Source organism: Ostrea edulis, chromosome 6 (assembly GCF_947568905.1).
Source record: "Ostrea edulis chromosome 6, xbOstEdul1.1, whole genome shotgun sequence".
Classification (NCBI taxonomy): Eukaryota; Metazoa; Mollusca; class Bivalvia; order Ostreida; family Ostreidae; genus Ostrea; species Ostrea edulis.
Window position 1 is genome coordinate 62,662,445 of NC_079169.1, and position 22,284 is coordinate 62,684,728.

At 34.5% G+C, this 22,284-nt stretch overlaps 2 protein-coding genes and 4 long non-coding RNA genes across 7 annotated transcripts in view; 4 read left to right on the forward strand and 2 right to left on the reverse strand.

Annotated features, from left to right (window-relative positions):
* LOC130046888 (uncharacterized) overlaps positions 1–22,284 on the forward strand; it is a 146,618-nt gene that overhangs the window by 90,274 nt on the left and 34,060 nt on the right. The window lies entirely within an intron of this gene.
* On the forward strand, positions 3,635–9,195 carry LOC130046887 (sulfotransferase 1E1-like). The gene is made up of 5 exons (XM_056140345.1): positions 3,635–3,862; positions 4,925–5,248; positions 5,884–5,990; positions 6,181–6,373; positions 8,963–9,195. The coding sequence occupies exons 1-5, from the start codon at positions 3,703–3,705 to the stop codon at positions 9,070–9,072; spliced, it is 894 nt and encodes a 297-aa protein (XP_055996320.1). The 5' UTR covers positions 3,635–3,702; the 3' UTR covers positions 9,073–9,195.
* LOC125648010 (uncharacterized) lies at positions 11,172–15,987 on the reverse strand. 2 transcript variants are annotated; one of them, XR_007360171.2, is made up of 2 exons: positions 14,786–15,987; positions 11,172–11,564 (listed from the first exon to the last, which is right to left on the reverse strand). It is a non-coding gene; the product is annotated as an uncharacterized LOC125648010 (long non-coding RNA). The 2 variants fall into 2 exon arrangements; XR_007360172.2 differs by having other exon boundaries at positions 11,172–11,626.
* Positions 13,658–22,284, forward strand: part of LOC130046478 (sulfotransferase 1E1-like) — a 39,053-nt gene continuing 30,426 nt past the window's right edge. Inside the window, exon 1 of the mRNA XM_056140343.1 lies at positions 13,658–14,033. Within this exon, the coding sequence (XP_055996318.1) occupies positions 13,862–14,033 (172 nt within the window). The 5' untranslated portion in view covers positions 13,658–13,861. The remainder of the gene's footprint in view (positions 14,034–22,284) is intronic.
* LOC125648012 (uncharacterized) lies at positions 17,503–19,549 on the reverse strand. The gene is made up of 2 exons (XR_007360176.2): positions 19,356–19,549; positions 17,503–19,111 (listed from the first exon to the last, which is right to left on the reverse strand). It is a non-coding gene; the product is annotated as an uncharacterized LOC125648012 (long non-coding RNA).
* LOC130046891 (uncharacterized) lies at positions 18,204–19,236 on the forward strand. The gene is made up of 2 exons (XR_008795941.1): positions 18,204–18,351; positions 19,002–19,236. It is a non-coding gene; the product is annotated as an uncharacterized LOC130046891 (long non-coding RNA).

The window sequence follows — 22,284 nt, forward strand, 5'->3', positions numbered from 1 at the left end:
GCCACTACGAGGGAAGTCGTTTCAAATAATTTCAAATAAGTAAATGAAAACATGGCCTTGTTTACATAATAGAATTGTGAGTGCTGTAGCTCACTTGTAGCTCAAATTTTGATTGTCCATTAGGAATACTTTAGTTAAGCATCGTAAACAATTAAAATTGAGAAATAAAATTTGCAACTTAAATCATGTCCATTATACTAAACATCTAAGCTTACGAAGTGTCTAAAATTACGGACACTCATTGGATAAACCAATGTACGGTTCGGATTTTTATTTTCTTGAAGAAAGCAGAAAAACGAAGAAGAGAGAATAATGACAAGGGAAGGTTATGTTATATGCATTATGAGCAAGCATAATAACGCGAAAAATATACGCTATCATTTGTAGTCTCCGAGGATTGCAGAAACCAAATATTAATTTCTGAATCTAGTATCATGGATGATCATGAAAGGTGAAGATAACGAACAGCGATCAATTTCATAACTCCTATAAGCAATAAAAAATAGAGAGTTGGGCAAACACGGACCCCTGGACACACCAGAGGTGGGATCAGGTGCCTAGGAGTATGCATCCCCTGTCGACCGGTCACACCCGCCGTGAGATTATATCTTGATCAGGTAGACGGAGTTATCCGTAGTCAAATTCAGTGTACCAAGAACGGCCTAACTATCAAGAAACACGCCAGACAGCATTTGACCCAATGATAGGTTGTATTGACAAACTAGATTGTTATTACGACCATAGAATTTGCGAAATGCTGATTTCAAACGAGACTGTTGGAACCCCTGCACCATCAAGATCAAAAGAAAATTTGTCAGCATTTGTTTATTTTCCATGTCATGTTGGTGGTGGATGTTGACTATCGTTGTTATATATTCTGCAAATTGGTTAGGAACATGTAAAATACAATCTTACGAAACTGGCGTTACATTATAATATTAACTTTGTCAATGACGTTACCATGGGTATACATAGATTATCGTTCTTTAGGAAGAGTTATCTCCTTATCATAAAAGTAATACGTTAAGCATACATAGTCTAATTGCAATATAGTAGATGAAAGGCAGGGTACACAACCTTCCTTTATGAATAGGTCCGTTCTGAAATACAGCTCAAACACCATGCGGTGACCCATCACAGGCCTGTTTAACTTGTGTATGAAAGGTATAAAAACTGTAAGTGATGACTGAAGATTATCAAGTGCGTTGCAAAATTCCTCCACAAAATTAATTAATCAAAATGGTTGAATTTTAAAATCAGTATCATTGCATTTGATGATTCTTTGATATTTTCAGAAAACATTAGATCATAGCTCTTATCCTTAGACGAATTTGACTCCAGGTTGTTTGGGGTTTTTTTTGGCACTCTGTATTTCCCTAAAATAGCTCTTACAAGTTTATTGTTATTTCGGATTTTAAAAAAATTCGGTTGAACATCACTGAAGAGACATGATTTGTCGAAATGTGCATCTGGTGCATCAAAATTGGTACCTTATAAGTTTTACATCAGTAATATCGGTCATACATAAATCATAATAAACATGAAAACATCAATAGTATTTTCTTCCTTCTTAATTCATGTGAAATTAAACATGATTGATGTACATGTATAAGAATACTAAATTCTTTCAAGTACATAAATCATATTTCCCAATATGATAATGATAAAAAAATTCTACTTCTTCCTTATTCAAAGCTAGAAGTAAGATCACACCACTCTAAATCTGTTGTGCTGGCACTGCATGGGACAAAGACCAGACGACAAAATGTCGTGATGTGCAATTTGTCCTGCCCGTAGTCTTTCATGCATGTGCTTGACTGATTCAGAGGATTATTGTTTTATGTTGCATTCGAGAAATTTTCACCTAACATGGTGTTGAATATCGTAGCAGTGAGTGTTCTTTATTGTGCCAACACCGTGACACAGAACCTCCGTCTCAAAGGTCATATCGGATCCCAATGTTACTGCTGAGCACTCGGCGAAGAAAGAAGAAACAGTCACTATCAATTCAAATGCAGCTGGGTTATTTAAAATCTGCATTTTGATTGGCTACTGCACCAATGTTTGAAGCAAGTATTTTAAAACAAGACAGAAAACTTTCCATTGTGACGCTATAATAGAATGACGCAAAAACGTAACGGCAAGCATATATAGCAACAACAAAAAAAAGAGCAAAACTCAACGAAGTAAGACGTACACATCAAGCAAAATGCATAAATTGCATAAGAATAGGAATAATTATTTTCCCATTTGTTATTTGCGACTGTTGATGTCAAACATCCGTTTTACTGACTCCATTAACAGAGTTTGCGATTCTCAAATCACTTCGTAAGTCACAGCATTAATGGTCGCAAATAAAAGATCAAGAATCGAACACGAGCTTCCTGGTCGTAAAGCGAGCACCCCTAGTCAACCGATGTGGTATAACTTTTCATACCTGAAATTTCACTAAGCAAGAACATTTCACTTCCAAACATGTATCGTAGAAACAAATACACAATTAATCGGATACACTCATTCCGCATCAAATCGCAAAAGATAATTTTGCTGTTTTATCGACATTTCCCGACTTTCTTGGATAATGAGTTTTCTACCCAGCACGACGGCGCTGACGCGTCTTTGTTGTTTCTCTGATGCCCGCTAATAATTTCCATGGGAAAGAGAATTCTGTTGATTTGACCTATACGACATTCAAATCAAAATCTCCCTTTTCGTGGATTTCTTTGTCACAGTGAATTATTTCATCGAGAATCTTTATTTGATTTAGGTTTGGAAACATTCTAAGTAACGAAGTCAAAATTCTTCATGATATTGTTAGATAGATCTCGTTGCGCTGAACAACTTTTGTTCTACATGTCTTATCAAAAGTTTGTCGAGAAAAAAGTTATTGATTGGAACACCAATTCGACTGTTCAGACAAGCCTTGAGGCCCGCGGGCCTATTTCTTGATATTGTTTAAAAAATCTCACTAAATTATACAACCTTTGTTCTATATGTCTTAACAAAATATTTTCGAGTAAAGATCGAGTTAAAATTTAAAACATGCGAAATAATCTGGCGCTTTTTAGCTCAATTTTGGCACCCAGGCGAGCGTCGACGTTGATTAATATCAATGAAATTCTTAACTTAAGCATAGATACACCTCGTCTACAATCGCTGAAAATGTCAGCAATATCTCGGACCAGGAGTGACGTAATCAAGTCACACTGAATTTTTCTCTAAGCGAGATCAATATCTACCATCCCTGAAAATTTCATGAAAATTTGTTCACGCGTATTTGAGTACTCAAGTAAGAAAAAAAAATAATAATAGAGAAAGAAAAAAAGAATCCGAAGAATAACTATAAGGTCTTCTGTAGAGGACGAAAGACCTTAATAATTCATTTATATGCTAGACTTATACTTCCTAAGTATTAGTCCATTGTCTTGATAATTACAGTTACCGTAATTCTACTTTCGATATCATCAATGTTGCGACCATCGCAAATGAATGCTTTCCTGCACTTAATTAACCCCATATCATGAGAAATACTGATAAATATTACTCCCGATGATGAAACCCAAGAACATAAAATGGAACAAATGATAACATGCAATGATTAAGCACAAAATTCACCATGTCGTAAAGTAGAACGATGTTATTTATATGTTCTTGCTAGAGATGAATCTTAGTCAGTTGTAGCTAGCACACGAGTGAATAGACATGGAAAACAACGGTGAACCACCAGCTATCATTGAGTTCGATGATATGATATTACCACCTTTCCCTCCGTTACTTGAAGATGCCAAGAAAAGGTTTCAAGAAATGCGGAATCTAGAATGCAGAAAAGATGACGTCATACTAGCTACGTATCCAAAGTCAGGTATTTAGATTTACGGACGGTGGACGATAGTTTTGGTAGTGGTGTTTTATCCTTAGTAACATAATCCAGAAAATACCCTATCTTTGATATACTGAGTTTCAAGAGAACAATAAATGATTTCAGCTTAATACTGTGCAGAAATAAAAGTTGTTGAATTTCAAAGCTGTAATGTTAGTATCATTGTTTTTTCAAAGCGTACAGAATTACTTTAATGCAGCTGAATTAGTTTTTAAAGCAATTAACTTTCTCTTAATTGCATGATTAAAATCATTTGCATGTAAAAGAAAACAGCGAGAAAATTATTTAAATAGTAAATATAGTGGGAATCCATAAAACCATTCAGTTCTGTTAGGCGTCTATAAATAACTTCACGCGCATGAGGAGAATCCCAACATGATGTATATGTATATAACGCGAAGGCAACTGTCTAAAGTTAGGTTTGAAAGAGCGAAAAACAATGAATTACGAAGAAGTAATTGATAGTTTTATTTCTTTTAAACATATGGCACGTGCCGTGCCATATGTTTAAAATATATGTAGTAACAAAAACGCAGCTTTACCCAGATAAGACCACCGATGATCTTCTGAAATGGACATTTGTTTTATCTTCTGAATATGCATTAGAAATGAGCGAGTGACAATTATTTTTAAACACCGATTCAAAACCAAATAAGTTTAGTTAAAAAAAGGTGAAAAAATGTATGACATATCTTGCAGCATGATAAATACATACATGCGATTTAACAGTGATTTTACAAGGTGTTTTTTTTAATTCCGACCATACAACTTTAAATTTGAAGATGGTGGTATGAAAAGTATTCAAATGACTTAAGGGAGAGGGGCACGATTATTGATCGACTACAATTGACTGCTTTTGTTATAGAAATAAAGATATTCTATGAATAAGTGGATTAAAACATTTAAACACAGGGTATACTTTGTATATCTTTCGGGGCATCAGTTATTTTAAAGAACAAATAACATTGGCCACGTAGATACTAACTGTCCTACTGAAGTTCTGTCACAGCAGAGGATAAAACAAATCATCCTCTGTTTTTACAGGTACTCACTGGGTTTGGGAAATTGTCTGCATGTTACTCAAAAACAAAGCCGAATATTCGAAGGAAACCAAAGAGTTTTTGTTTTTGGAAGCCGTACCAGACATAAGCATCGTGGACAACGTTTCCTCTCCAAGGCCACTTAATACGCATGCTCCCTACAGATGGCTCCCAAAACAGCACATAGAAAATGGCGGAAAGATTATCCACGTCCTGAGGAATCCCAAAGATGTTGTTGTGTCTTTGTATCATCATTTTGACAATGCTAAAGAATTTGGAGAAGTTCCCTACTTCAAAACATTCTGTGAAAATATGTACAATGGATCAGGTAAAATACAATTTTAAGTAGTTGTGTGCAAGCTTATGTTGTAGTTCTTCAACTATATGTTTGTCTGTCTACTTTTTTTCAATCTCAAGCTTGGGTCCAAAACATATATATATGCATATCCAGTTACCAAACTAAAACACCAATAAACTATACACATGCATGTATAATCTTCACCTAACGAAAGTGCTGTTTCTTTTTCAAATATATTGACCCCTCTGTTGGGTGGCATATGTTCGAATTTTTTTTTTATATAAATAGCTATATCGTTGACATTTCGCTAATTATTTTGCAAATGTAGAACCTTTAAAACTAATTGAAATTTCAAGCTAAATACTTTTGTCTTTGATTGGCTGCTGTATTCTGATACACATACTGATTAATTTTACCATACGTTTCTACTCAGTCTGCAACGGTACATAGGGTTTTAAACACCCTTGATTTCTATCTGAATTAATGTTTGGTTTAAAGTTATCAAATATTTGCGTATGTACATGTATAATTACTTTTCTTTTTATATTTTCCATTCAATTCCAGAAGGTTCTGATATATATATATATATATATATATATATATATATATATATATAGCGAAACATTTAATTTTAAAGATAAAACATAATTCTTTTGTTTGATCAGGTCAAGTTATGGGCGGCTGGTTTGCGTATGAAAAGGAATTCGAACAAGCAGAGGCAAACGATACCTGTAGTGCTATTTTCACAGTACAGTATGAGAGTTTGAAAAAGGTATTCAATTCTGAATCTCGACTATCCATATCAATTATTTCCATTATCTTCAATTACATAATTTTCTTTGTTGAATTGTACAAGTTTCGTAATTGTGTTTCAATCCGTAAAACCACGATGTCACTTGGTACATGTATATGCAAACATAAGTAAGCAGTTATATTCTCGAATTTTGTTTTTAAAAATCTAGAATACAATACAAGAGATTAACCGACTAGCCAGATATTTGGACGTTGATGTAAACGACGAAGTTGTAACTGAAATAGCTGATAAATGTAGCTTCAAGAAACTCAAAGAAGCCAATGCAACATTGAAAGATCATTCAAATGTCTCAAAATTGCATCCTAAAGCTGAACAATTTGCTCTCAAAGTATATAGAAAAGGTAAGAGATATGTAGTGGTGTATGAAATATATATAATTTCATACCTAATAACAAAGAACATTTACAACATGAGAGAAATTAAAGAGTGAAGATAAGAACAGTGATCATCAATCCAACAAAGAATACAAAATTAAGAATAGGGCGAACACGGACCCCTGGACACACGAGAGGTGGGGACAGGTGCTTAGGAGAGGTAAACATCCCCTGTTGACCGGTCAATCCGCCATGTTCAAGTAAATGAAGTGGTCCTTAGTCATGATTAGTATTAAAGATGGGCCTAAAAGACACTGTAACATCAACTTATTTGTCAGCAAGCTGCATCGATTTCAAAATTGTTCATTTGCAGAACATGCTCTCGTGTATCGAATAAGTTGAGAGATGTAAATAATTATCAGATGCTGGTGATAATCGAATTATTACATAAATATGGAAAGTTGATGATAGAAAAGCTGAAGTTATTCCGTTTGTCATAAAGGGGAGTTGTTAGCTTGTCGTTAAAGGGACTGGTTCACGATTTTTGATCAAAATATTTTTTTATTTTTTATGTGAAACATTAAGAATATAACTCATTTAATGTTGACAGCCAACATTTTGACCTTCTGAATGCAAAAATAAAAGCAATATTTTAGCCTTAAATCTGTGTTATGTAAACAAAGACTCGAGTCTTTTCATGTATACAAACACACCAGTGAAATGTTAATTTTGTAATATAAAGCATCTAAATTTTGCATAGTCACAAATTTTAACTTTCAGATGACACATTTTACCCGAAGAATGCTTGAAATGTGAAAGATATAATAAACTTAGATCGATAACAATTTCTTTTGAAAATTTCGTAAACAAAAACATACCGCAATCTTTGTTTACAAAACAAAAAATGAACTCTCTAAAATGAGCTTCTATGATAATGTATAACCTTAATTTTTGTGTGAAATCTTTTTAAACACATTTGACAGTAGATTCTGATTATCAAAAGTGAAAAACAAAATTTTGGGGAAAATCGTGAATCAGTCCCTTTAACATCTATGTTCAATAAATTATTCGAATAGGAAAGAGATGTTGAAGACTCTGTGGTGTCTTTTCAAGTTCAGTGAGATATATCCAATCGGCATATGGTCATTAATGAAAATAATCAATGTAATAATAGATAAAACGTCGACGATATATTGTAACGGTCTAGTGGGGTTCCCTCGATCTCCCCAGACCATTCGACGGGAATGACCCAGTGGAATTTACGAATAGGTGATTCAACTGGGAATAACCCGGTCGAATCTTGAGAAACAATGTATGTTTGGTGGAGAATAACTCAATTTTGAATTATGCAGAATCTGGAATAACCGGATTATGTATATAACTCTGAATGTGCATTCTTTTATGCTATATGTAAAAATAAAATGAACTCCTCAATAAAGGTGAAATAAAGAATGATACTTTATATAACATACACACAATAACTTGTGATATACCTAGGAATCACCTTAGTATATGAAATGGTAGCACAACCTTCTACTATAAAGGGACTTTAAGTGACTTTTAATAACCTAGAATAACCTGATATCTACCTATATATATATATATATATATATATATATATATATATATATATATATATACATACATAACCTACAAGTTTCTTAATAGAATTAAAATAATAAAAATCACTTAAACTGAAATTCAGGAATTACCCAAATTAGTTTTCCTATCTAACCTAAAAGTGTTTACTAAACAGTAATCTAGGAATGACCCAGTTCTACTGTTATACTAGAAATTTGGTAACTGTAAAGTTAAACTTTAACTAGAATTCCTAATATCTGGATTTATTACAAATAAATCAGGAATAACCCAATCAATTTGTAATATTAAATCAATTACTTGAAATAAATTGGGAATAATCCACTTTACTTCAGTTCAAAATTACTATGAAACTTATAATTTACCTCAAATAAAATAACGTGACCTATCTGTTCAAATAAAAGTGGAGGAGTCTCTCCGTTGAACGTTGCGTTTACTTATATACCCTACAGAAACCAACGGGGCAACGCACGCTCGCCTATAGTAACTCAACGGGAAACTCTACTGTTGACAAACTTCACCGATAAACACTATTAACTTTAACATGTATAAACAATTATAATTGTAAAAATACCATGTGCACGGAACATTTACATCCTCAATGCACACATATTAACCATAATTTACGTAAAAATAAATGTTTTTACTTAGATTCAGTCAATGTGAAACGTGACTTATACAGACGATACGGTGACCTGGGTTCACATGAATAAATTATACAGGTGGCGCTCCATAAATAGAAAGTGAAAATATGGCGCCATCGAAGCATGTAACAAGGTAAACAAAAGAAAAAGTGATTGTATCTATAAAATTCTACCATTTATATAGAACACGAGTGAAGAATTAACTTCAAGATAACTCGATACAACTATTAATTGAAGGCCACGACAAGATATCATATTTCTTTCCATGAAGCTTTTTTCATTAAGACTATTGAAATGTCCAATTTCAGTGTAAAAAGGTTTAGATGTAGGCTTCAATATGCTTTATTCTCACATTTCATATGTTCTATTTCAGGGGAAATTGGCGATTGGAAGAACCATTTTACGGTAGCTATGAATGAACAGTTTGACTCAAAGTTCCAGGAAGAAATGAAAGATTCTAAAATCCGAGTACAATATGAATGAATAAATGTGTTGCATTGTATCGTTCGAATTAAAGCTATTGTGAAAAGATTCAGGCAAATTTCATCAATTTTAAAAAGAAGACAAAATGTAGCATTTGACGAAGTTTAGAATTTCACATTGTGAACAGACATTGATTATTACGAATAAATGCATTGTGGATTCTTTTCCTCCTTACCACTCGTCAATTATACGACCATGAGTTGTGAAGATTTATGGTCGTGATTACAAGAACTCTTGTGTATTGTCAGTGAACACATTGTAACAATCGCTGTTGTTTAATCTAAACAGGATTTGTTAAGTTTTCGATTGTTATTACGGGTTACTCAATTTACTGATCACAATTTAGAGCCCACGGTGGTTGTAACCGGTCAACAGGGTTGCTTACTCCTCCTAGGCACCTGGTCCCATCTCTGGTGTGTCCAGGATCCGTGATTACCCTACTCTAAATGTTGTATTTATTAATGGAATTTATGTGATTGATCATTGTTCGTTAGCTTCACCCTTTTACGTACGTACTACTATCAAAATACCACAACGAACAAAAGAAAAGACGTATAGGGGAGAACAATAATTACGTCACACAACTGTATTTGAATATGCTTCAACTGTTTGGGATGGCTGTACTCTTCACGATATTGATAGCTTGAAAAAGTAGTTATGTGCAGCTAGAATTGTTACTGGTCGTGTTATCTTTGCATCTTGTGGATCCCTTTAGTCAGAAGCATGCTGGTAAAAGTTTACAAAGTAAACATTATATCACAAAAATAACTTCTATGTTCAACATTTGCAATGGTAGCGTCCCGGACTACTTAACTGGTATTATTGCAAATGAACATGAGACTGCTTTCCACTACAATACGAGAAACAAAGAACAATGCTATATTACAAGATGTAGTACTGGAGTTATTCAAAAAATCATTGGTACCTGATTCCGTAAAACATTGGAATTATTAAATGTAGAAACCAGAGAATTCATTCCGCAAAAAAAATACTAGCAGAAATCACAGGAGCTTGTCGTTAACATATATGTTAAGTAATATATCTCAGTATGTAACAGATATGGAACATTCTGTGCTGTCTTTTATTTCAAGTTCACGGGGATATATCGAAGCGACATATGAATGAAGATGAGTATTGCTAATAAATAAAACGTCGTTGATAAATCTAAATGTTGAGTTGAAGGCTACAGCTAAAGAGATTTTTCTTCTCAAGTCGAAGCCTTTGAATAATTATACCTCATAAGAATATAAAACCAAGTGAGCTGAGAAAGGAGCACAATTCGTGTCCATGGTAATTCGAACAGAATGTTGAAAGATCTGATCAACAAAGACTACGAAAATATTATCAATGAGAAACCCCAACATATATTTATATCAACTTCAGAGTAATTGTGCGTAGAATCAGATTGTTTAAGCAAGTAATTTTTTGAATGACTGATCACTAGATAGAATATATTGACATTCATGTTTTATAAGATCAATTCGCTCACGTGATCAGTCTTTCTTGTCCATGAATGCTTCAAAAGGTAGGTACTTTCACCTGGCTTCTTGCTTACGCAATGCAGTGGCATATTTAGAGCCCCACTTTCACCACAAAGAGCCAAGGGCAATAAGCTACCACATGTGCCCAACATATTTTTCATATTTCAAAGAAACCGAATGTTTATAATTTTAATATTGCATTGAGATACAAGTTTTTGTCCTCTCAATAGGGATCTATTTAATCTTATTTTTACATTGGTAACCAAAATATCCCAGACTAAGTTCGTCATATTTTCCCGGAAACCATGTTTTTTCGTCAAAACAACATATGATGAAATTTAGATATATCCGCACCAAAAACAACGGAATGAAATTGAAACAGAAGAACAAAAGTTAATGTATAAATTTCTCATAAAATGTCTTTGCGTTGTTTTCACGCGAACATCAAAATTTTTTGAAATAGTGTGAGTAAAATTGCAGATTGGCACCCAAAATGGCTGAATAATTTGGCTAATAATCCTATCTGACTTTCAAATGTCCCTCCCTTTTTTGAAAATCCTGGATCTGCCTCTGCAATGACATCATAACAGAAACAAAATGTTCAAAAAACGCATCAGAATATTTATACAGAGTTTATTTTCTAAACAGACAAGAATTTCAGCAATAAACAAAACATTAAACCTTCCGTTGAGTTGTTTCATTTTAAATACCGTCTGCAATTAGGACAAAAAACGGCAACTTCTGTAACATGATAAATTCATACGATGACTTTGATATTGGGAGCCATTGATTGATTGATTGATTGTATATTGTTTAATGTCCCTCTCGAGAATCTTTCATCCATATATTGGGAACCAAGAAATGAAGAAAGAGCTACAGGCCCAAATACTTTATGTTGATGATAGCCTGTTGTTTCCAGGCAACAGCCATCGCAGCCATGAATGAAGCTGCTTTCAACGCGCGAACAATCATGTTCATATCATGGCACCACTGCGAGTCTTCTTTAAAATCCTAGAACAGAAATATCTCAAGTGAACACTTTCTGTCATACCGTGCTCTTTCTCTTACACAACCTGAAAGTAAAATAAAAGCAACCTTCCTGCACTTGTCTAAATCTGCATTAATTCCTCTTTTGGTAATCGTACTTATACTCCAACTGCCCTTTCAAAAGATGAAATTCTTCAAAACCATGCTACAGTTTTAGACACATTTAATATCCCAGTCAATGGGTCGAATGAATACGAGTTACCGTACCTATACTGGATTCTTAAACTTCATAAAAACACTAACAATGATACATTGCTGGATCCAGTAAATGTTCTTCCAAGCCCCTATTTTTGCTACTCACGAAAATATCAACAGTTATGAAGGAGAAACTTCAAACGTACTGTGTGTCTCAAATGCCAGTAATCCACATTTGATTTACACCACTTCTGGTATATACTGTGGCGCAATAAGTTTGAAAATTCTCCTTCCCAGCTGTTAATATTTTCATAAGGAGCAAAAATGGGGGTTTGGTAGAATATTTACTGGATCCAGCAATATATCTTTGTAGAGGTTTTTATGAAGTTTAGGAATCCAGTATAGGCACGGTAACTCATATTCATTTATCCCATTTACTGGAATATTAGATGTGGTTAAAACTATAGCATGAATGTGAAAGAATTTCATCTTTTGAAAGGGTAATTGGAGTATAAAAACGATTACCAAATGTGGTTTAACTCCAAGTTCGTTTAAATACAGTTGCAATGATGAGCCTTACAAAGAAAGTTGTATAAACTTTGTCAGCAGGAACCAAAACATATTCCTTAAGTAACCTATCTATTTTTTATCACTTCTAGTGTGTAAAGACAGAAGGATGGATGGTACGCACTTTTGTTTTTTATTTATGAAAGGTGAAGACATCGAACAGTGTATCTATTACGTAATTTTAATACCCCTCTTATACTTTAAATCCATTCCTGTTCGTATTTAGCTCATCGTCTGGCATAATCGTCGACAGAATTCGTGATAAAGTTGAAATTCTGTCGCCATTTGAATGACCGAGGTTCTCTGAATTTAGGAATTTTTGAAATAAATTCAGTATTATCTTTCATTCTGTTAATCATTGGAAATAGAGGTTGTGGTTTAAAATTCTGTGCAAAACATTTAAAACCCGTATATCATAGATTGACCTCAACCTTGACTTCCTGTCAGGAACTGTGCTGTAGAATTCTGTGTTATATTATGTAGTAACTAATCTGATATCCCATTACAGTGGTACATGTAGTGTAACTGAGCAAAACATTATCATTGGATAATTTTATTCATGATCCCATCTCATTTTCAGATTGTTTCAAATAGTTTAAACAGATATGAACATCGTAAATTGATTACAGTTGTATTTTTATCTGAATGATTTATGGTAGTATTGTTATATTTAGATGTCATACTTAAATGTTCTTGTCAAGGAGAGTGAAGGTAGTATACCATCCAGCCCAGCAACACACCACTCGGTGCTTGAGTGTGTAGAGTGTGATGATTCATCATTAAGCTTATGTAAATTGTTTAAGTCAATGTAATTTAAGCGAAGTGGATCATTCACGTTTTCAAGTTTTCAATGTGCACATTTACAAAAAAATAAAAAATAAATAAATAAACCAACCCAGAAACACACCATTTATCTTCTACAACTTTGAAAAACTAAAACTAATAATGTAAAACTTATACGATGCACCAGATAGTGATGCTCAACAGAAATTTTTGAAATCCGAAATAACAACAAATCAAATGAAATAAATCACTAATACTGAAAAAAAGAAAACCAATACGACAATCCTTTCATTAGGTATACTATTTTGGTACTAGTGCTTAAGTTAGGAAGAGAAAACAAAATCATTTTATCAATAAACTGATCCATAAATATTCAATAAAATTAATCAGGTTGATGTTAGTTCATGGTTTACAAAACAACAAAATCTGTTATGACTTTGAAAAATTAAAACCAATAGTAAATTAAGGAAATCAATCAATCAGAATTCTGAATAAACATATTTTGGTTGAGGCTGAAAAATATTTAGAGGCCTTTGAGGCCTGACTAAAATTTAGGTTGCAGCCAAATTAGAGGCCAAAATTGGAACCAGGCCAATTTTGAGACCTTCCCAAGTCAATGGGACAAGATAAGATTTTATAGCATGCCTCATAAAAACAAACGATAACATGCAATGATAAAACAAATATTCCCCATGTCATAAAGCAGAACTATGTTATTTATGTTCTTGCTAGAGATCAATCTTAGTCAGTTGTAGCTAGCACACGAGTGAATAGACATGGAAAATAAAGGTGATGGGGATTTTAAACCACCAGCTATCACTGAGTTCGATGGTATGGTGTTACCGCCCTTCCCTCCGTTACTTGAAGATGCCAAGAAAAGGTTTGAAGAAATGCGGAATCTGGAATGCAGAAAAGATGACGTCATACTAGCTACGTATCCAAAGTCAGGTATTTAGATTTACGGACGGTGGACGCTAGTTTTTATGGAAAGCCAAAGGGTTCAATATTCTATCTTTGTAATTATGTATTTGTTGTTCCTAAATGCGCCATCGGTTCAATGTAAATAGAAAAATGTTAATCGTTATCTTGACATTTGTAGTGCATAACGGTATATTGGTCATTTGAATTGCATAATATTGTTATGCCCCAGGAATTTGTTAGGAATTTATTGCATCGTTGTTGATGTTATCAGAGATTTCATAGAAGGAATAGGCTTATATGGCATCGTTACTAGTTTGAGATATTTATTTAATTATTGCATTGTTATTGATATTATCAGAGATTTTATAGAACTTGTGGTAATGATACTAATATATCTATTACTGCAGTAAAATAGTTTAATTCTCCTACATGCTGAGTTGATGAGTTACACTCCGTTGTTTATATACGGTGAATACTTTAGTACGGTACTGTACAAACACAGTATTATTTTCATACGAAAAGAGTATTAAATCATCAAACTACATCATCTAAAGAGTATGATTACAACATGGAAGATTCCTATCAATTATTATACAATTTTAAGGTATTAGAAGTTGAAGATTAACGTAGTTAAACAAACCCAGACAGTTGAATACTTCGACGAACATCGTAAACGCACGTGCTCAGCACCTTCAAATCTCATCGAGATTTTAGTTTTAATACGTCTTATCATGCAATAAGAATATGTTAGGCAAGACCTACAAGTGTCAAAAACTTACATTTTACTCTCTTGATGATGTTAAATATCGGCGATAATCCGTATCAGCCGTTTTCTCTGCAGAGTATATTTGCACGGTTTACTCTGCAGACAGCCATTTTACTTCATGAATAATTATGAGATCAGGGTCACGTGACGTCAACAGGCTATATATTGCCGAACCCGACTGGATTACAGCACTTCGGTCACCGCATCCCCAGAGATGAGTCAACAACAACTTTTTCAGCCCGACATCCCCAGTCAGAAGGTACATATTTAACACCTTATTGTTTAGTTGGAAATATTTGTTATTATGTTTCATTCATGAAACATCTTAATTAGCATCACCCTTCTGCATCAGCATCATCATCACCATCCCCTTATTTACTACACCTTCTCCACAGAATATTCAACACCTTCTCTGGAATTGATTGATATCTATTAAGGACTTATTTAATAGCCGTCTACTTAGAATTGTTGGTTTACACAGAAGGTTATCAACCTGTTGGTCAATGTTTTGCACCTTCTAATAGTAGTCAACACCTTCATACACTCAGTGTACCTTCTAAAAGAAGTCAACACCTTCATACACTCAGTGTACCTTCTAATAGAAGTCAACACCTTCATACACTCAGTGTACCTTCTAAAAGAAGTCAACACCTTCATACACTCAGTGTACCTTCTAAAAGAAGTCAACACCTTCATACACTCAGTGTACCTTCTAATAGTAGTCAGCACCTTCATACATTCTGTGTATTTGAGGGAATATCCGGTCAGCACCCCCAAGATAGGAGAAGGTCAACCCCGAGATCAACCCATGGAATTTACAGAACATATTTTGACTTTGTGTTTTTCTCTTAACCTTAATAAATTTTATAGGAACTTTTAATCCTCTTTGTCATTACTTGATTTCAGCCAGGTACAGAAGGGCTCACACACTTTGAAACCATCGAGACCATTAATTATAGTAATTTTACAATTGGTCTCGGTGCGGAACGTTTCAATATGTAAATGGAATATATGTTTGTGTAGATGCGTAACAAGTGAATGCATTATTTATTCAATGTAAATTTGAAATTGGATCTTCGTCATCCGTAGTTGAGCATTTGCACATTGTAGTTTGTTAAATCTATGCAAGTTGTGGTAAATTTGTATTGGTAATCCGTCCGATGTTAGTTCGACATTCGCATTTGCGCAATTCAACATTTGTAAATTGTTCTACCATTATGACGACAGAGGGCGCGCGCTACATCGTATCTTTTGGGAAACAGACTATAGAATCATATAGGAGGACCAGTTAACACTCGGGACTACTTGGGTGTCTAGCACACTCAACATTAACCGGTTGGCCTAAATGCTGCTGAAGTAGTTTGATCAGAGACTTGATGTAGAACATTGTTGTAAGCATCAATATAGATGACTGGACTGATTTTTTCCATGAGTCTACTTTAAATAAGCAGTGTATGCCATTTAGTAACCAAATACCTCCAGGGACGTTACATTTATTTGTGCGAGACCAAGAACTCTTGTACATATTTGCTTTGATTGGGATTGATTTTCGTTTTCGCGCCCCTTCCCCACCATTTTTACATTGCTGTCACTGAAATACGTTAATATGTACATTGGGTAAGAATTCTAAAACACGCAAAAACTATTCTGGTTTCATAGACGTCGGAAAGTGTGTGTGTGTGGGGGGGGGGGGGGGGGGGGGGCTAAACCAACAAAAAAGTTTCTAAGTCGTTTGGGGGGCGGGGGGCATTATGTCTATCTTTGCAAAAAAAAAAGTGGAGGGGGAGGGGCTAAGCTAGTCCCTAGTCCCCCCCCCCCGGTTCCGACGCCTATGGGTTTTATATTTGTAAACAAAGTGAATCAGTTATCATTTACCAATTGTTTGCATTAAATGACAGCCAACCTTGAATGTAACATATTTAAAGTTTTTATGTAATAGACCAGTCGGGCTATTTTTCCATAATTTTTAATAGGCCAGGCCATAAAGCCAGTAGCCTGAGCCATGGCCTAGATTTGAATTTTACATTATTTCCACAAACACTTGTTTCGTATCTGATCACCCCCTTCTTTTTCTCTCCACAAGATAGCTAACTCAATTTCAGACACCCCAATTTCAAAACTCCTATATTTTTGTTAAAGTGCCCCGGAAGTCATGGGTGCAAAAATGGTAAATTGGTTCAGAAATACATTTGAAAATATAAGAATAAAAAATTATGATCGTGCGTACATTCAATACCGAGATATTCCCCATCAAAGTTAGCTATTTTTGCACCTGCCCGAAACCAATCAGCTGAACTTCCGGTTTTACTATATTTAGCCATAATGACGTGTGACGTCACAACCCATCAGTCTCAAACAGACCAGTATGGCAAATGTGAGCGATACCTCCGTTTCTGTGGACGAAATCGACCTCCACATATCATTTGCAGCGTCTTCCTTTTAAGATTATCGTAACGAGGACGTACAGGACATCGTCCCTTACCAATAAGAGTCAGCTGCAATGGATTCCGATTATTTCGACGAGTTAAATGGAGAGAATGCTGAACGTGAACAACTTGAACTTCGCCTCGGAAGCACGGAATGGTAAGGCGCCGTTAGACTGTTTGTTTATAAAATAAATTTTGGGAAATACGAAATTGATCAATCATTTTTAACTGTACATCATTCTTAATTACTTTAATGATAAAATTACAGATGTCTAATCACCATATTACGCCTGTCCGCGTCGTATTCACAGGAATCTGTCATTTTGTCTGTAATAACAATGTTAGTGGTCGCACTGGTGTGTACCATACCACCCCTTAGTAATTAGGGAGTGGTATGGTATATACCTTCAATTATCAATAGGGCTACTATTATTACAGACAAAATTATTTGTTCCTGTGGTGTATTTTCGCTCATTACTTCATTGGGAAAGAGCTGGAAAATAACATTGATTTTCTATCCTCTCATGTGACACCCCCTTTATACTGTTATATCTGTACTTACAATTTTTCAAAGAATTTTTAAAAATTATCATCTAGAGGAGAATTGTCTTATCTTTTCCCCATTATTGAGTTCTCTATTCTTTCACAAATTCACATGGTTTACAAATCATTTTAGGTGTCAATGTGGATTCTATTCCCATATGTCAGCTGCCAAGGAAAGTGTATGCTGCACCGAATTGCCAAGGGTTGATGAGAAGAGGGGAGTCATTCAACAAGGAACTGGCCTGCTTTACTGAACACCCTGGGTTTTCATCAGTGTGTTTAGATGTGCATGAGCTCGAGACGGCATAATACCAATACCCAGTATGGAGAAATGAGGGCAACAATTGAAGAGCAAGTCAATTTTTTTTTATTGATTTAATCAATACAAAATTCACATGACCATTGGGTCCGATTGCTAGTTTATCATTAGTGAATAATTCCAAACATTTCCCGGAATTGCAGGCGTAACAGATACATAACACACAGGCAATTTGTTTGATGGTGCTAAGGATACCTAGGGCACAAGGTGCGAGTCCCTCTACCCTCATGTGCTGTGACGGAATTCCTTTGCCTCTGAGGAGTATCAAGGATTCAATGCACCAGAGTGATGGTATGCTTTAGTTGAAGCAACTTTTTTTTAAAACAAATGTACGATTCATACATGATTGCATACAACAAAATTCAAGCACAACATTCTAACAGAAATGGCCCAAAAATAATACATCAATTTTCTAGAAAGCATCAGCTACACAAACAATATTTCAAATAAAATGTGTCCGCACCCAGGAACGGGACAAGGACCCTGCTTTCATGTTTCCATTTTTTAACTCTTACAACTATTATATATACTATAAAGCTAATACTACATATACTATGCTAATATTTCATTCTATAAATTATTTGCAAAAATACACTGTTGCATGCAAGACCAAACAGATTGTTACCCAAGGGTCAGATCCTATATCATGGTTGTTCCCAGTCTTTTTTTATTTGTAAAAAATAACAAAATTTGTTTTCACAACCTACTACTCTATATGACTTTGGTTCAAATTTAAACAAAACCAAAGATAAAAGTGTTTCACAGTGATTTAACATTTTTAAACAAGATTAAAATAGAGCACATCTGTATGACCAACATATTTTTTATCTGCTTTGCTAGAATGTCCAAATAACTAGTATTACGTTTTGTTCACATTCACACGGATGTCTCCTTTCGACTGAACCTCGATGTAAAATGTAGCTCTGCTTCTTCTTTATCAGGATGGAAAAATTCACTGCACAGTGGAGGTGGTTGAGCTGGCAATGAGCATGGTAATGGTTCTGATGACCCTTGAAAAACCAAATAAGTCTCCTTCATCAGGACTGATGGGCTGGAATAAATGGACACTATTTAAAATTTTATGTATGCTTTATATCCTAATAAATAAATTGCTCTTTACTACATGTATATGTATTGTATTTTGATAAATACATTTGTAATAAAAATTCTCATTAACTTTGTTATTGCTGTTTTAAACTGGATTGAAAGAAAAGTGACAAATGCAAAAATAGTAAAAATGCCATGCCAATTAATTTTGATATGATAGTGGATTATCTTTAGAAGTACATTCTTACTAATTGTTGGATCAACAGGCTTCCTACGAACACTTGAACTTCGGGAAGCTGATTTCAAATTGTTGGTCCCCCTCCTTCGTCATGTCATGCAGCCTTGAGGAATTCTCATTAAAATGTAGAGCAGCAATCATCAACCTTTCCCAATAAAAAAGGATAAAATAATTGTTACGATAGTGCTTTATAATGTATTTACTGTAATTCTTTTATTATTTTGAAATAAAATGTCCCCATGTAAATATTGAAATTATTTGCAGTGGGGGATCCTGATCATCCAAAGGGGGGGGGGGGGTATCCCGAAGGTCGGAACCTTCCCCTTTCAACAGAAAATGTTGCTAAAAAACACCCACACATATAGATGGTGGAACCCCCCTTTAACAACTAAAATTTAATAATGGTATAACCCCCCTTTCCAAAATTCCTGGATCTGCCCATGATTTGTGTAAATTAAATTAGTGAAGAGGGGTTTCCATCACATGTCATTTTTGAAAATAATTTAATTTAATTTTCATTAACGTATAAATCCAAAGGATTTACATGTAGGAGTTATAACAGGGGTTACAGGCCACCCACTCTACACCCCTCAGCCTTCACTTGATTGATCAGAATTGGTATCTTTGCAATGTTAACATTTAATCGTGTTGGAAAAATAATATTGCCCACTAAAAGAGTAATAGAAGTCTATGTATATTTAAATTATGCAAAGTTCTTGATAACATTACTAAGATAGGTCAGTGGATCTATATGACAGAATATGTTTAAACGGCAATCTAATCCAGGGTCCTGATCAGATGGGGGCATGTTAGAAACTCGTCATATGGTACGTGTATTGTAACTTATAAAGTGAAAAAAGTTAATAAACGTCACAGACTACAATAAAAATTATCAACTTTCTTAACCGATGGAATCTTCATAATAAAGTTACACACGACCTACCCTATTTTTCTCCAGTTTGACGGCAGCCTTGCGCTTGGGTTTAGGCTCGGGCGAAGAGAGGAGGGCAAGGTTGAGGTCGTCCACTTTCCTCTTAGGATAAAGCGATAGAATCGCACCAGGGCAGAGGCGTTTTTTCGCAGGAATTACAAATTCTCTCATCAGTAAAAACTGAGCCTGGAAACATCCGTCCGTGAAATGCGCACTACAAACAACGGTATACTGGGACGATCTTGTCCAGTCGGCACGGGTCAGTCTCACAAATCGAGTCTATGCTGCTCTCTGTCGCTCGTCCTTCGGGAAAACATGGATGGAAACGGTGTCCGAGGGCCTTTTGTTGCTTCCTACAACTACACACATGCGTCCCTTACTCTTACTTGCCATTTCTCTTCGAATATTTTCTTCTTTTATACTCTCGTCTTGTTGTGAAGAAACCACCAATGATGGGTTGTGACGTCAGATCCGGTATTACATTTTCAGTCTCGTTTTCGGTATCGTAAAGGTGTGAATTTACGACGAAGGTTGTTTTTGCCCATTATATCGTTTATTGATTAAAAAATAACTGAAATAATTTTACTATCGGTATTTATTTTTAAAAATACATAAGATAAACCAAAATGTATATTTGACTTCCGGGACACTTTAAAAATGTATCATTAATCAACATTACCGGGGATATTTTGATTTAGTTTAATTTGAGATACTTTTCTCTTGTCAAAAAAAAATGTTCCAGTTGTCCTCTGTCAAGCCTCTTTATTGTAAACCACTCATTTTGTCTGTTTAAAGCAGAGAAAGAAACATTATCTTTTTATTCCATAGTCTAGCTGTTAGAGGTTATTTATAAACCTTGTTGGCCACATATAGAGTCCTTGTACATATATGTAAATATACGCTTCCTAGACTCTAAATATTTAGAGGATGTAGAAGTATTCTTTCACTTCATTTTTTACTTAAAGCAAACACGAGAATAGAGGGGAAACAACTGAAAATCCCATGATACAGTTAATTACACTAAAAAAGAGTAACAATTCCATTTTTAGTGTAACAATTGCCCTGTTAAGGAATTGTGTCCAACCTTTTAAACAGTCGTAGTGATGAACCATCGGAATATTTTTTCATGATTGATTATCAGTATAATCATACGCACTATAATTGATTAATAATCGATTAATTTCAAGTATTAAATTTGTTTATTATTGAATGAAGAATGAATTGGTAAAGAATTTGGGGTGATTTCTGAAATGCATTTTTGATGTATTTTTTATCATTGGATTCATTTATCAATTTAATACTTATGAATTAGTTACATTCACAGAAAATAAATCAAAATATCTTCCTTGCACAAAATAAAATAATTTACCTCGGACTTCGAAAGGCCGGGAAAATAATAGCTACGAGGGAATGTCACATAAACTGGTCCTCCAATATGATTCTATAGTCTGTTTCCCAAAAGATTCGATGTAGCGCGCGCCCTCTGTCGTCATAATGGTAAAACAACGAACAAATGTTGAAATGCAGTAAACGAATGAGCAAATTCGAATGTTGAACTATCATCGGACGGATTACCAATTTTTTTTACTGGAACTCGCAACTGCAATGTGCAAATGCTCAAATACGGATGACGAAGATCTAATTTCAAATTTACATTGAATAGATAATGCATTCACTTGTTACGCATCTACACAGACATTACATTCCTTTACATCTTACGCAATTCAAATAACGAATATACCGTTATGTACTACAAATGTCAAGATAACGATTAACATTTTTCTATTTTACATTGAACCAAAGGCGCATTTAGTAACAACAAATACATAATTACAAAGATAGAATATTGAACTCTTTGGCTCTCCATAGTTTTGGTAGTAGTGTTTTATCCTTAGTAACATAATCCAGAAAATATCCCATCTTTGATATACTGAGTTCCAAGAGAACAATGACAATGATTTCACATTAAAGGGGCATGAACTCGATTTGAACTGAAGAGTTTCAAATT